This window comes from Lissotriton vulgaris, chromosome 3_1 (assembly GCF_964263255.1).
Source record: "Lissotriton vulgaris chromosome 3_1, aLisVul1.2, whole genome shotgun sequence".
Taxonomy (NCBI): domain Eukaryota; kingdom Metazoa; phylum Chordata; class Amphibia; order Caudata; family Salamandridae; genus Lissotriton; species Lissotriton vulgaris.
In genome coordinates, this window is record NC_141689.1 from 362,597,497 (window position 1) to 362,613,413 (window position 15,917).

A 15,917-nucleotide genomic window follows, 5' to 3' on the forward strand; every position below is an offset into this window, starting at 1 on the left:
AGAGCTTGATGATGTTTCATGCATAACATGAAGATGAACTAGTAGAGAGAAAAGACAATTTGGAAAGATAGCTTGGCAATATGAAACTTTGTACCTGAAAAGTGACATTCACGAGGTTTGCTGGAAGGCGATATTTGGTGAGATTGCCCTGTATTGTGTTGCACTTTCCTCCATAAAAAGAGTTATCGAGGACTTCGCCAACACTTTTTCCGGACAAAGCATTATAGCTAGGGAAAAAAAATACTTGATTTAAGAATAAATCTCAGGCACATTGGGACATGTGGGGTTTGCAATGAAATTCAATATGTTGTAGCATTTAGGAGTTTTGCATTGCAAGAAGATGCAAACATTTTTTAATTTAAAAAAAGTAAAATGTAAGTGAACCCCAATAATCACATGAACCCCAACATTTGATCACTACAAATTTTTGCCAACATATTTTTGCTCCAGTGTCTTCCTTTGATTTAGCGGCTAGAGACTAAACTCCTCATCTGAAAACCACAATTTAGCCGAGCTAAACAGAATAAAATATTAGACGAATAAAGCACTGAGTTCTAGATCAAAAATGGAACAAAAAGGGTATTTATTACAGAATATTATGAAAGTGTTACAGAGACTCATAAAGAGCACCAACAGCATGACAAGTCATCTACAAGGAAAACTGTGAAAGAACTAAAAAAAAAGGCAGAATCCCAAAGGCTTTATAGATGAATCACACAAGCTATTAATAGATTCTCAAATCAGAAACAACAGCGTAAAAGTTAAACCAACACAATTATTTATCACTAACTCATTTCTTAAAAAATGAAAAAGCTTCCTTGGGGGTGTGGCCAAGCCGTCGACCACAATGGCCACACGGCATTGAAGCTCCGGCACCTGATGCCTAAAACTACTGCCGAACATCATTAAACACTTAACATATGCCGCTGGAAACGACGTGAGCACTCACCGGAACGTGCTGTGATCCAACTGGGCACAAGAGCCGGAGTGTGGGGGGCTGTTTTGGCCCAACAACGGAGAGCGACGTCACTGAGAAGTCCGGAGAGTAGGCCTGGCCCGGCTCAGAGGCCCCGTAGAGACAGGGTCTACGGGTGAGCCTGAGGCTGGGGCGGCGGAGGTCCGCCGAGTCTCGCCACCTCTTTGGGGAGTCGCGATCACCACGGCAGTGGAAAGAACTTCGTCTGCTGTGACACCGAACTGAGGGAGACCATTGGCACCTGGAGACCGGTGAGTGGGGAGCAGAGGGGTCATGGCCCGGGCCCAGTTGTTGCCCACAAACCCCACAGAGCTGGCCCAGAGATCCAAATGGGCCATTGTAAATTTAGTGGGCTAATGGGCCTTCCCGTCCCTACCCTCCCTACCCCCGTGCTGCGCTCTGGCTGGAAGATGCAACTCCCCACGCCCAAAGGTCAAAACTTTCAGTGATTTTCACAGAGGCGATCGCCCTATGGTCCATACCCCCTTGGGTCCTTGCCGCATTCCTCGACCCATCAGAGGGACCTTTTCTTGCCCGGTGATTTCAAAGGGCACTTGTGAAGTTGCTGGGCCTCCCCTGACTTTCCTTTTCACTCTTTCTTTTAAGTACCCCCTGGCTCCAGCAGAACAGTGGTCAAGCCCAACACCTCCCTGCTGGGCAACACAGCGAACTTCCATATGGGGGCCTTGAAATTAGAAGCTCTGCCAAGAGTGTCTCCCCTCACAGATTTCGCTGAAATAAGTGAGGCTTCTGGAACCTCTGCCGCATTGCTTCATGCCCGTGGAGGCCTTGATGGAGCATCAGCATTTGTCCCCCTACACAAGATCAAACCACGGGCCATAACGTGACAGTGGGGTGGAATCCAGGTCCTTTCCCTACTGCGCTCCCCATCCAGGGGGCGGGGCTGACAGTACACTTGTGCCCTGGGGTACATTCAGGTGGGCATCTTGGCGCCCCCGTGAGCTGCCTGGGGACCATTCTGCACCTGGACATACAGAGGCCCTGTGCACCCCTGCCTTCCCGTGGTCCCAGGGTGAGAGACCTCCCCACACTGGACACAGCCTAAACAGATACTGGAGACCTGTCTTTCCTCACTCCTTACTGTAAGATCCAGTGTGGACTTTTGCTTACCACTCCTGTACCTGTGCACTGCAACAATGGGTCGAGGAGACCCTAAACAGCGTAAACTCACCTTCCATTAACCAGACACATCTGAACGGTCCGACCACAATCCCGAGAGGGGAGAAGACCCAGAACGAATGTGTCCTCTACAGTCTGTAGACGAGGTCTCCGCCATCATGGCGGAGCTCAGTGTGGGATTACATGGAATAGATGCTCGCTTTGACACCCTAACATCCAGGCTTGACAGGATGGGCGAGCGTCTAGATGGGCACAACGTCAGGTTGGGGGAGGCGGAACAGATGATATCTGCCCCTGAGGACCAGGCTCGGGACATGACGCGGTGACTGGAATGGATGGAGCTGCTGCTGAAGTCAGTGGCGATCAAGAATGAAGACTCAGAAGCCAGATCGCGCACAAACAACGTCTGCATCATGAGAGTGGCGGCGCCCACAAACATGGGTCGCCTAGAGCATTTCATCGAAAACATGTTGAAGGACCTGTTTGGGGCTGAGAATCTCTCCGGACATTTAGTGGTGGAATAAGCACAACGATCTCTTGGCCCCCGGCCACCGCCTGGTGCTCTGCCACGCTCCATTGTGGTGCGCCTACTTAATTATAGGGACCGTGATACGATACTCAGACTGGCCCGGGAGTGATCCCCTGTTCAGTGCCAAGGGGCTGTCCTCTCTTTCTATTTGGACTACACCATTGCGGTCTAAGAGGCTCGACAAACGTTTTTAGAAGTCAAGTGCCAACTTCGATCACTGGGACTCAAATATGCTATGGTATACCTGGCGAACCTGCGGGTTCTGGTGGATGGTAACCCCTGTTTCTTTGACAGCGCTACAGATACTTTAGCATTTTGCAAACAATGACAGGGGGAAGTTCATAGGAGCCCAGCGAGATCCTCCGGCCATTCATCTCTAGATGGGCAGCTCGCTGCAGAACTATTTACCCCGGAGTGAGGACTTTAAACTCTGTTAGTGGGCTCTGCTCTTTTCGTTTTGACTCAGTAGTTATTATTTGATGCATATCATTTGCTCATATACTTCTAGTGGTTCAAGACAATTTAAAATGGTTTGCTGTTTTGATTTTTCGCACATATTCTACAAGTTACATAAGCTTTGGTATAGGCATCGGATGTCCGAGGCGTAGTCCAACCCTAGGAATGACTCCGAATTCACTACTATTGAGGTCTTTCTTTGTATTTGGTTTTTTTTGGGGTGGATTGGGGTGGGGCAAGGTTCTCGGGCCTTTGAGCCCAGGTGTGGGAGGTGGGAGGGTTCTGAGGTATTTGTTTAACATAATAATTTTTTATTTGGCATATTGGTATGTTTTGTGTCTTTTTGTCTGTTCATTTCCCCATAGATCTCCATCTCCTGTTACACTTGCCGGATATTACCCCCACTGGCTAGACAGACATATATGTCATGATCGCTGGGTATGACCATAGCACAAGCGGTAGTAATTAAGTTACTTACCAGGAACATTTGGGGTCTCAATAAGCCAACAAAATGTAAATTGGTATTGGCCTACCTTCATCGACATAATGTAAAAATAGAATTTCTACAGGAAACACACCTCCCCATGCCGGGCTCTCCCCCGTTTGTATCCTCTTGGGGTTCTCATAGATGTTTCGCAAGCTATAGCACCTACTCTATGCTGGTATTGGGTACACTATTAGGTAAGACAGTACTATTCCTTAACATCTACGCCCCTAACGTAGATGACCCTGATTTCTTCTAAAGCCTCCATGTACAATTACACAAGATGATTACAACACTATTTTTATGGGGGGAGACCTGGATCTCTGGATCAGCCATACACACAATTCCTCCAACCCTCTTGCTATTACCAAGCCACGCTCGCTTATAATGATGAAGAGCATTGTGCACTCCTTCAGCTTGCGAGACCTCTGGCACGTACACCATTCCACAAGCCCTGGTTACACGTTCAACTCTGCACCACACTCCACATACACACACATAGACTATCTGCTGACTGACGCCCTGGGATGTCAATGGACCATGGGTGTAGATACGTTACCTCGTACCCTATGGAACACGCACCGATGCTTATACACTTACACATCCCCCACTCTGCCTTATGGGAGCACAGATGGTCCTTCCCGGCTTCTGCCCTGCTAGACGAGGTATTTTGGGCTGAGGTGCAGGAGGCCATTACTGAATACTCTACTTTGAATATAGGCACAGTGGACTCATATTCCGCACTCTGGGATGCCTTTAAGGCATATATCCGGGGAGTTGTTGTATCTAAACTGGCCGGGGTTTTGCGGTCGATTCGCAGAAGTCTCAAGTTGAAGCTGACATAGCCTTATTAGATACTGCCCCATCCGAGCCGCAAACTCAGAATAAACGTAATGCCCTCCTCCTAGAATTTAATGAACATGCTCATAGGGAAGCATCGTTGCTTAGCAAATTCCAGGTGGCACGCAGGTACGGGGAGCGAGTGCGCCCTGGTAAAACCATGGCACGACTACTGCGGCCCCCCAGAGGTGCTGGGCATATTGCAGCAGTGACACGCTCGGACGGCACACTGGCCACGGACAATGCTCACATACTGGAGGAATTGGTAGCATAATACCGATCCCTGTATGAGACCACGCTACCCCAGGACTTTTTCCAACATTTAGAATACTTAAAAGAGGTTGCGATGGTTTGGCTCACTAAAGGGCAAGCAGACTTTCTGTCAGATCCCTTTACTGTGGAGGAAATCACACTTGCTATAGATGCACTGACCGGCTCTAAGGCCCCAGGGCTCGATGGGCATTCCGGGGTTTTCTATAAAGCATTCAAAGACAGCCTGGCACAGCACTAATTGGAGGTCTATGCGGATGCCATGGAGACAGGAACTCTCCCCCCCACCATGCGAGAAGCGACCATCTTCTGGCTATTAAAACCGGGTAAGTAACCCACTAATTGTGCGTCCTTCCGTCCAAAATCCCTAATAAATTTTAACAATAAAATTCTTGCTAAGATGCTGTCCTCTAGGCTATCACTTTTAAGGAAACAGATTATTTCCCCAGTGCGATCAGGCTTCGTACCACATAGGTATACGGCTAAACTTGAGAATGGTCTTCTTGGTCATGAACCGCATTGAACCGACCACACCAGCAGCAGTAGCCCTCTTGGATGCAAAGAAGGCCTTCGATTCCCTCGAGTGGCCTTTCCTCTTCGTTCGCTGTGCAAATTAGGCATCCCAGGTAATTGTATTGCCCTGATCACGTTACTGTACTCTTCCACGAAATCTCGACTTCGGGTGAATGGCTCTCTATCTTCTCCAATTCCAATCACACGTGGGACACGTCTGGAGTGCCCTCTTTCCCCTCTGCTTTTTATAATAGACTGGACCCCTTGCTCCGTCACATGCAGAAATACATATGTTGCGCTGTTTGCTGTTCCTCTCAGGACCTCTGGTAAAGTCCATGTACGCAGACGATATTGTATTAATTACTCGACATCCAAATGACCACCTACAACCCCTCATAGAGGAAATCGGCCGCTATGGGGCCATGTCAGGATTGAAGATAAATTGGGACAAATCGGAACTATTTCCCATTACGGCTGCAGCTCTGGCAGATGAGACCGAACTTTCCTTGCATAAGGCCGGCAAAACCACCAAGTATCTTGGTATTCACCTGCACAGGGATAAGGAACAGGTTATCCGTTTACACTAAGGTCCGGCACTAAGGTCCGGCAATTGTCCAGCTCACTACACAGGTTGAACGCTGGATCCAACTGCCTCTGTCTACGGCTGGTCGAATCGCACTTATTAAATGAAAGTGTTGCCCAGATTTTGATATTTATTTAGCACGATCTCTATCCCACTTACCAATGCCTTCTTCCTTCAACTGCAGGGAATACTTATACGACTGATATGGCCGTAGACCAAGAGTTTCCTGGGATACTTTAACACTTCCGTATAGCCGGGGTGGTTTTGCTGTCCCAGATCCACAACTCTATTTACTTGTGGCTCAGGCACAATTTGCTCACCACTGGTTCCACCCAGATGCTTGCATGCCGTACTCGAAACCTGAGAGCGAACTCACAGATCCCACCCCATTGGAGGCCCTAATCTCAAAAGGGATCCCTCTGGACTCCCATGACATGCAACCATTATCAACCACCTTAAACACAAACTAGGCGACGGCCCCCTTTACTCCCCTGCCATCCCGCTACCCAATAACCCGTTCCTACCTCTTACCTCATCAAATTAGGTTTGGACACCCTTGGATACCTATTCCCGGATGGCCGGGCGCGCACACTTTCGCACATATGTACACACCCCGAGATGACATATATGGACACTTTCATAGCCACCAGGTTACTAGATGCCCTGCGTCAGCAGACTTTGCCCCACTCACATTGCTTATATGCGACAAGGAGGGAACACACTTGGTTACTAAGGTTTATAAAGCTTATTTGGCACTCAGGCAGGCACGAGACATGAGAGGAGGAGGATTTGGGTCCCACACTGACAGATAAGGAATGGACTTTTTGTCTTGACCAAATGAAAAAGAATTCTCTAAATCATAGGCACAAACTCTTTCATTTTAAATTCATCCACAGAGTCTACATTACCCCAAGCCAATTGGCTAAATTTGACCATTCCAAATCGTCAAGTTGCCCCAAATGCAGAGCGCCAGAAGCTGATTTTGCTCACATGACCGGGACATATCCTCGTCTTATGATTTACTGGGTAGAGGTATTTCAAACAAGAGCTAAAATAATTGCTGCACCCCTCATTCCTTCTCCAAGACTGGACTTGCTGGGATCGGTCAATCATATCAAACCCTGCTACCCTGCTGTCATAGGTTTGTAGCCATAGCACTGATGCTGGCAAAAAGAGAGATAGCAATTCGCTTTGGGGCCAACACTGCCCTACTATGGCAGAATGGATGCGTAGCATGTCCATTGTAACATGCAGACTGATATATATGACACATTACAGCCCCCAACCTCAAGACCGAAGGACATATGGTGTGTCTTTCGCACATATTTACAGCAGACCCAGCTCACATCCCAACATTCATCTCCAGTGGGACAATAACCCCAGGGTGGAGAAGGGACCGACCCCCATCCATTGTCAACTGCGGGACAGACCTAGATATAACCTCTCCATCTGTTCTCCTTCTGAGCGGTTTGTACTTCAAAGGACCCTAGGTATAAGTCCTGTAAATGTTCGCCAGGATACGCTGCCGCTAATGCCGCAAACTACAGGAGACTCCCCATTGATGCTTTTTATGTATAATCTTTCAGTCTATTTTTATTTGTATTAATTTGTGTATTGTATCACAAGATTTGTTATGTTGTATTATTTTCCTGTTCAATAAAAAACGTTAAAAAAAAATCTTCCTCAGCAAATGCACTCTAAAGATGTTTAATACACCACGCTCGGTTTATTTATATATTTGGACAATCTTGGCAAGCATTAAAAACATCGCAGGTGCCGGCGGTGACCCAGACGCACGACTGGCACAAAAAGAGGCCTACCTCATTTTGAAATTCGACACTGCTATGTCGGGACTTAATGACTTAAACGAATTCAGCAATCTGTAACAATTTTTCTATGAACCTTTATTTTGTAACGTGTCCCTGTTATGGCTTGCTGCTGCCCTTGTGACCGTATCCTACGAACTCTAAGATCACCCCCGAAAATAGATGTTGTTTGAAAATATACCCTATGTAACTACGTCTCCTCAGACATCGGGACGCTTGTTTCTCCAAACACGAGTCTCACGATTTTCAATATAGCCTTCTCCCCAGAATAAAGACATTGCTGAATAAACTACGTCTCCCAACAGACACCGGGTCTTTAGTTTCTTTAAATACGAGCGGACACGCCCCCTCGGGTTCACGTGTCTGTTTCACAGAGGTAGATGGGTGCCGGACCGAAGCGTTTGCAACCCCGCTGACAAGTAAGTTAGATGCCATGCTCAATCTGTTTACCCAGATGATCGAATGCTAGTAGATCCCTAATCGCACGTTCCTTGTGTTAACAGCTGACAAGCCCGTGCGGCGGCTGCCGCTTCCTCACGCGTGCAGTCAGAACGAACTCTGCTTAAACACGAAGGTAGGAATCGGTACAACACCGAATGGTCAAGCAATTGTAGCGCACAATATATTGGCAATAACGTAAGGTCCCTCTCTTTTCCGTAGTAACCAAGATCTGAACATTAAAAAACTAACGTGTACCGGCACCCGCCCCCCGCATAACACGCGTATTAATGAGGTATGTTTTGGTAATAGGGGCTAACAAGCGTAGTATAATTGGGACTGTTAAACAACATCCTAAACAGATATTTTTACCTTATCTGTTTACAGGGAGCAACCTGAACCCTTCATCAATAAGGTGCATTTACCGTAGGAGTGTATGAGTCTGAGAGAGGATGTTCCTAGAGGTAGTTTCATCACTGATACCAACTTTTTAATTGTTATTTCACAGTGACAGCGACCCCCAGTTCGTGTCCTGAGGAGAACCCGCAGACTCATATTGGGTTCGAAACGCGTCGACGTCCTTCCGTCCAAGATACAAAATAGATGGGGCTTGATAGGAATTAATTAATACACTTGCAATCACCTAGCAGTTCATGTGTCATTCCTAGTCATAGCACTCTATTATGAACTTTACTATGTATCTTGTGTCGGTGTTGACAAGTAGGCCAATATAACAATCTGTTAGTCCACTTGTTCATTATTATTCAGGACTGGTGCCTCAACAATTGATCTATCTGAGGCATAGTACAGTTGTCTATGTGACTATTTATGTAACAATTCTTTTGTTTAATTACTCTGTTTGACATGTTTATTTCAGTGGATTGAATGTATTTATGTACTCGTGTAAATATTGTGTTGTGTTTTGATGTCAAAAACTCTTTCAAAAACTTTATAAAATAAGAATTAACTCAACACAAATGGTTGTCCAACCTAGCAACTGATTTCACTAGGTGGTGTATTGTTCTAATAATTCAATCTGCCCGGCCATTTGTTTTTGTTTACTTCATAGCTGTGGTCCAGGCCGGACAGTGACAGGACCCAAGCCTTTCCTTGTTCTCCTTTGCTTCAGGTAAGAGGCCATCTTCATGAAGAGGTATATTTAGACAGAGGATTAGCTCCACATGAGCTGTGGCATCTCTGTGCCCCCTCCGCCCTCCCATACCTTAAACATGTTCATAGGCCGCCGTCAATCCCAGGTGAGAGGCCACCTTTATGAAAGGGGTAGCTTCAAAAGGAGGGGGTCAGCCTCAGCAAGCACCGCCAAGTTCTCTTTGCCCATGTCTCCTGCTTCCCGTGCGTCACACAGCCATACCTCGGCCTTACCGCCTCCACACATCCCTACGTATCCGCCAATTTCCCAGGTGAGAGGACATTTGGGTGCGGGGGCGCCTCACTCAGGAGTAATTGTTTCTCTGTAACCCCCTCCCATTCACTCCCTCCCAGTTGAGAGGCCATCTTCCAAAAGGAGATTCTTCAAAGACAGCACACTACAGGGAGGGACGTAAGAATGAGGTCAGCCCCACCCAAGAGCCTCCTCTGCCTCACCCCCTTCCCTGCTCCCGCTGTCCGCCCCTCCTCGCCCCGATTCCTTTGCTGATTGGAAGTCTCCGCCTCACATCAAGGAGCAGTTTGCCTGCCAGACACTTACCAGCTTGTGTTACTCCAGTTCCCACAGTGGAATAGCAGTATGAATAAAAGCCCTGCCCTTTCTGAACAATGTTTGAGTGAGTACGTGAAATAGCAAAATATTTGTTATTTTGATCATGTTCAGGACACACCACATTTTTTCTTGGCTCCTTAACCAATACTTGTCATACTAGCAAACGCAATTATGCTCGTTTTATCGACCCTGGCAGGATGACAGGTGGCCCAGTGGGACTTACTTCCAGTCGTCTGTAGGTTACACAGAAATCTAACTAATCAGATTGCATGTGCGGGACTTGAACAAGCCATCAACAGCATATACACACCTCTGTATTGCACGAGCTTAAACCACTCATCTATTTCACCGGCAGACTTGTGACCCCGCAGTCGCACAGTGATCACATGAGATTATGGTTTCTGTGCCAGGATGGGTTGCAGAAAATCCCATGATCATGCCAAGCCAAAGAGGCATGTGCCCATCTGTACCCAGGTCAGACTATAACTTAGGGCCGTTGTAGGGAGTCCTCAAGCAACCCCACAGGGTTAAAGTTAAAAGAAAACAAGTGCAGTGTCCTTCAAGCGGCGCCACGCTCAGTTTTAAGCGTAAGCATTTGCAATGCAATCGGAACTATTGCATTGCAAATGCTTGTTAAACAAAGTTATCACTGACACATGCACACGCACGCACTCACATGCAGCTTTAAAATGGCTATATTGCATGTTTGCACTTAAAACAAATACTGAAAAGAATCCCACTGCTGAAATACAGAACAGACAACATAACAGGTCCAGGTGCAGGCATGGGCACCGCTTTGCCACACATGAATCTGAGTCCACCAATAGTTGTGTAAGGAGAAGGTCGTGAAAAAGTGGGGAGGCGAGTGGGCAGAGAGTAGTGATTTTTCTACATCCAGAGTAGAGTTCTGCAGCTTCTTTCCAGGCCTCCCCAAAGATCAGGTCCCGACCAAGTCAGAGCCTGGTATACTCTGAGTTTCAGGTTCCTGGACAATGAAAGGCTTCCTCCCCAAGCTGATCAGCTCAATCTGAGACAAGTCCAAAAGGTGACAATGACATTGATGCCGGTGTGCACCTCCCAGGACCACACTACGCCCAGAGTCTCCCACTCGCTGGATCGCCAGTGGCCCCCACAGTGTGATGTGAGCAAGGCCCATTTAGACCCTTCTCGTGGAAGCCTTCTCCCGCTGCAAGGGGTCCTTATAGCTTTGCTTTTACTTTTCACACCTGCAGTCAGCAGATCCTCCTGGGTAAACTAGGAGGCAAATGAGAGAGCTGTAGAGGACAACAATAGTGAAGCAGAAAAAATGTGCAGACACCAACATTCTGCCTCCAACCCTCCATCCACGCAGTGCGAGACCTCTCCCTTCGGTATCTGCACCAAGCACAGCTTCTCTGCTTTCAGCCTGTGGCCTGTGTGTGCAGCTCTGGAAGAATGGTTGGTGTTCTTCTTTTCCAACCCCTCCCGCGTGTACCCTTATGTGTGTGCTTGTGTGTGTTGCAAATACATGTATATATGTGTGTTCCCCTCTATTCGGTTGTATGGACACGGCTGTGCATGTTGTAGATGTCCGAGTATTCGTATGCATGTCGTGTGTTTATATGATTGGAAGCCAAGTGGGTATTTTAATGATTACAATGCTGTTTTCATGCCGTATGTGTGTATTTCTGGGTACCTGTGCCACCATGCACCAGTCCGTGCGTGCTTCTTTATCTTGGTATTCTTAGTGTGGGCATTAATGACTGTGTCCTCTATTGTATGTGATGTATGTCAAAATCAACAACCACCATTAGCTCAACAACACCAAAGCAGTGCCACCACCACCACCAACACCAACAACACAACACTACCAATACAACTACATCCATATGCCTCATACTACTCTCATACACTCTCACAAACATTCTAGCACACACTGTTCTTCTTCACACCACTCTCCATCCTCCTGCCTACCACTGCTCTTATCCTCATCACTCTCAGTCCTTCTGCATCACACTGGTCTTCGCCTCCTCCTTCTCCTACAATCTCCCTAACACTGCTCTTCTACAACGATCTACTTCCTTATGCCTAATACTAAGCAAATAATCGTACCTTCCTGCTACCTCACACTACTCCTCTACTTCTCACACTCCTTTCACATCCCTCCTTCTACTCTTCTACTCCTCTCTTCTTCACTATGGCTCATACTTCTCTCCAAACTCTCCTTCTTTCAAACACACGCTAATCTCCTCCACGCTTTCTTCCTTCTCCCTCATACTACTCTCCCCACTCCCCTTTCTTCTGCCTCATGCTACTCTCCTCCTCACTATACATCATTACCCTCAGGCTATTCTTCTACTCACTCTCCGTCCCAGATCTTAAACACTGCTCTTCTCCTTCTAACGCTATGCATTAAACTACCTCACACATAACAATTACAATTCAACCAACATAAAGGCACAACATATCACATACAAACTCTCAATAAGACATAGCTAAAATACAATACCATTAGCAAAGCAAATAGCTTTAACTTAAACAAAGGCAAGACCTATTGCATTTCCAATGCTTGTTTAATATGGTGTCTGAGATAGATAACTTCCTTTTCAAAATACTTTCTTTGGGCCATATTTTATGCCCATTTTCCTCTCAATTATTTAATAATGCCACTGTATCAACTTTGCAGTCCTCTTTTGTCTTAGATGCCAATAAAAGGTCATCTATATACTGAACTAGAACTGATTTACATGACAATATCAAACTCTCTAAATTCTTTTTTAAGATTTGGGAGAAAATTAAAGGGGGCTTTCTGTATAGCCCTATTGGATTCTACACCACATGAGAACTTTATTCAAAAATTGAAATGCAAAAAGGAACTGTGAATCCTGGTGCAATGGTATTGAAAATAACACTTGAAACAAATTGATGACGGTGTACCATTCTGCCTCTGCTGGAATTCAGAACAGTATTACTGCTGGATTCAGTACCATAGGACAATAATGAACCACAATGGTATTAATCTTTCAGAGCTGTTGAACAATTCTACATTTGCCACTTGGTTTCTTAATTCCCATTACAGGAGACCCTTTCAAAGGATTCCCTGCTCAGACATTTTCTCAATCACTGGTTTCATTCTCTCCTCTGCTTCTTTAGATAATCTGTAATGTCTAGTTCTGGAAAATATGGCATCTAGTTTTACCTTTATTCTTACTGGTCCTGCTGTTTTAATCACACCAATTCATTTTCCTGAAAAATCCACCACCTCTTCTCTGACAGTGAGTCTTAAATCAGGAGGGAGGTCTTATTTTCTCAAAACTGGGTACATCTCAAATTGAGTCTTCTGCGCTAAGTTTAAAAAGTGGATCTTCATCTTGTGTTTCTACTGCAACACTATCCGGTGTGCAATACATAACACTATTCATCATGCAAAGAAGATCCCTACCAAACAAGTTCACTGGACTAGAATCACATACAATAAATAGATGTTTATACTGCATTTATTCCATTTTGACTGCCACATCCGCTGAAACTTGATTAACAATGTGTTTACTACTGATTCCTACAACTTGGACATCTCTTCACAAGAGACGTGTTAGACTTGGCATCTGTTGGCGTGTTGCCCCTGAGGTTTTGCTTTCTACCCTCCCGGTTTTGACTCTGTTTTTGCTGTCGTAGTGTTTCTGCGCACTTTTCTCACTGCTGATCAGTGGTAAAGCGCAAGTGCTCCTGTGGTAAATTGTGTTATGGATTGGTGTTTCCATGATTGAGTATTTTATTTACTTGTTAGTCCCAAGTAAAGTGCACTAAGTGTGCCAGGGCTTGTAAACCAATTGCTACTAGCGGCCCTGCAGCACTGATTGTGCCACCCGCGTGAGTAGCCCTAAAAAGGTAACTCAGAACTGCCATTGCAGAGTCTGTGCGCAGTTTGTAACTTCCATGTCAACTTAGCGAGTTCACCCACTTGCCAAGCCCTAAACCTTCCCTTTTCTACATGTCAGTCACCCCTAAGGTAGACCCAAGGTACCTCTGTGGGCAGGGCGCAGAGTATGTGAACGATAGGACAAGCCCTGGTGTGTGTGGCATGTTCTGAAGTGAATCACAGCCCATTTTGTTTTTCACTATTGCAATGCTGCCTGATTCCCATAGAACAGAATGGGAAGTTCATTTATAACATCTTGCAAACATAACATGCCCTGGGAACTAGGTGGGAAAATAAAGTTTAGTATGCCTGCACTCAGAATCTAAAAGTGCATCTTTTAGTGAAGGTGATTTTTACATTCTGTGTTTGAAAATACCACTTTTAGAAAGTAGGTGTTTTCTTGATAAGTCATCCTGTGTGCCTCTGTTTGAATGTGGATTGCCTGCCTGGGTTTCGGATGACAGAAGGCTGGGGAGCAGGAGTGGCTCCAGATAGTCTAGGTAGGGTCAGGAAAGGGCTGACTAGACCTGGGCTGCAATGGGGGATGTGGGAGGAGATTTCCTTGCACCTCAAAGAGCCTGGTCTCCCTCTGACAATGCCGTCTCCACCTCCTGCCAGGAAATCACACCAGAGAAGGCAGAACTGGTTCTGGCTGGGCACAGACACTCTCTGCCTAAGGGATCAAAGGATTTTGGAATATAAATATTAGGGCCCAGACCCCTGAACTTGAGAACTCTTTTGGATCAAGAAGACTGCCAAGAAGAAGAGCTGGAGAAGCTGTGAGGAGGACCTACCACTTTGCTGTATACTTTGCTGTGTTGGCCTGCAGTGGCTGCTTTTGTCTTGGGCAGTGAGAGGACTGGACTGAACTTTCTACAATCTGCTTTTTGAGTTTCTCCAAGGGATTGAGGTAGAGCTTGCCCCCTGTTCAAGAGGTCTCATGAACAACAAAGACTTCAAGCTCTTCTGCCCGCAGCAATAGGGACTGCGTGTTTTGTGCTGCGACAGAGGAAAAGCCACTCGATAACGTCTACACCGCCACTGCTGACTCCGTGTCCTGACGTCACCGCAGAGGACACCGCCACAATACCGCACCGCGACCTTGGTCTCATCAACGATGCCTGCTGATACCGCCACCGAGCCGCTGCTCACACCGCAACCTGTGAGCACTCCGCACAGCCTCGCTACCTGACTCTGCCTTGGCACCACTGAGGGCACCGCCGCAATGACGCACCATGACCCTTGCCTCACCGAAGACACCATCTGACGCCACCACCGACCCCTTGCTCGCACCGTGACCTGTGGGTACCGCACTTCACACCACTTCATTTCACAACGACGTCTTGGGATCCCCGATGACGCCACCCCACACCGGGATCAACGCCGCTGCTTGCACCGTGGTTTGAGGGCACCACTCGTAAAGTTATATGACGCACCGCCCTCATCCTACACCGTAGCCTTGGCCTACCGATGCCGGTGCCATCGACTCCAGTTCTTCAGCCAACGACAGCACTTCAGCAACGATGACGCCGCTGCTTGCACCGTGACCTGCCAGCACTGTGACGAGCACAACCTTCAACTCTTACCGTGACCCTGGTCTCACTAACGATCCCATCCGACGCCACCACTGAGCCGCTGCTTGCACCACGACATGGGGGCAACGCACGCCGCACCGCTGAACTTCACACCGCAGCACACGAAACCTGCAGACGCCAGCGCTCCTGATTCCAACAGAGAGGAGATCGACCTGCCACGTGTGTGACTTCAAGGGTCCCGACAACTCCTGCACCAACCTCCGGAACCAACGCCTGCAGACGCCTTGTTTCGGAAGCTCAACGAAAGGTCATTGACACCCTGCATTTCTAAAAATTACTGTTTGCAGGTCTTCCTGACACCGTAGCTGGCCCGCTATGCCGCTGTCAGCCAGAACTGTTTGGATTTGTTTGCTCACGACACACCATGATAACCCCGGACAGAGCTATCGACATCAAGGAACTATTTTTAAAACATATTTTGATAAGTGAACATTTTGAAGTACTGTTTTATGGATTTTTATCGTTTTTGATCTTTTCTGAAGTATATAATAATATTGGATATTTTCTAAACTGGTGTGGTGTTCTTTTGTAGTGCTTACACTGTATTACTGTTGGTTATGTGCAAATGCTTTACACACTGCCTCTAAGATAAGCTTGACTGCTCGTGCCAATCTACCAAGGGGGTGAGCAGGGTTTATATTAGGAGTGT

The 15,917-nt window shown here is 46.8% G+C and overlaps 1 protein-coding gene across 1 annotated transcript in view; it reads right to left on the bottom strand.

Moving 5' to 3' along the window:
• Positions 1–15,917, bottom strand: part of LOC147726456 (complement component C6-like) — a 563,575-nt gene that overhangs the window by 403,235 nt on the left and 144,423 nt on the right. Inside the window, exon 6 of the mRNA XM_086960580.1 lies at positions 95–227. Within this exon, the coding sequence (XP_086816706.1) occupies positions 95–227 (133 nt within the window). The remainder of the gene's footprint in view (positions 1–94; positions 228–15,917) is intronic.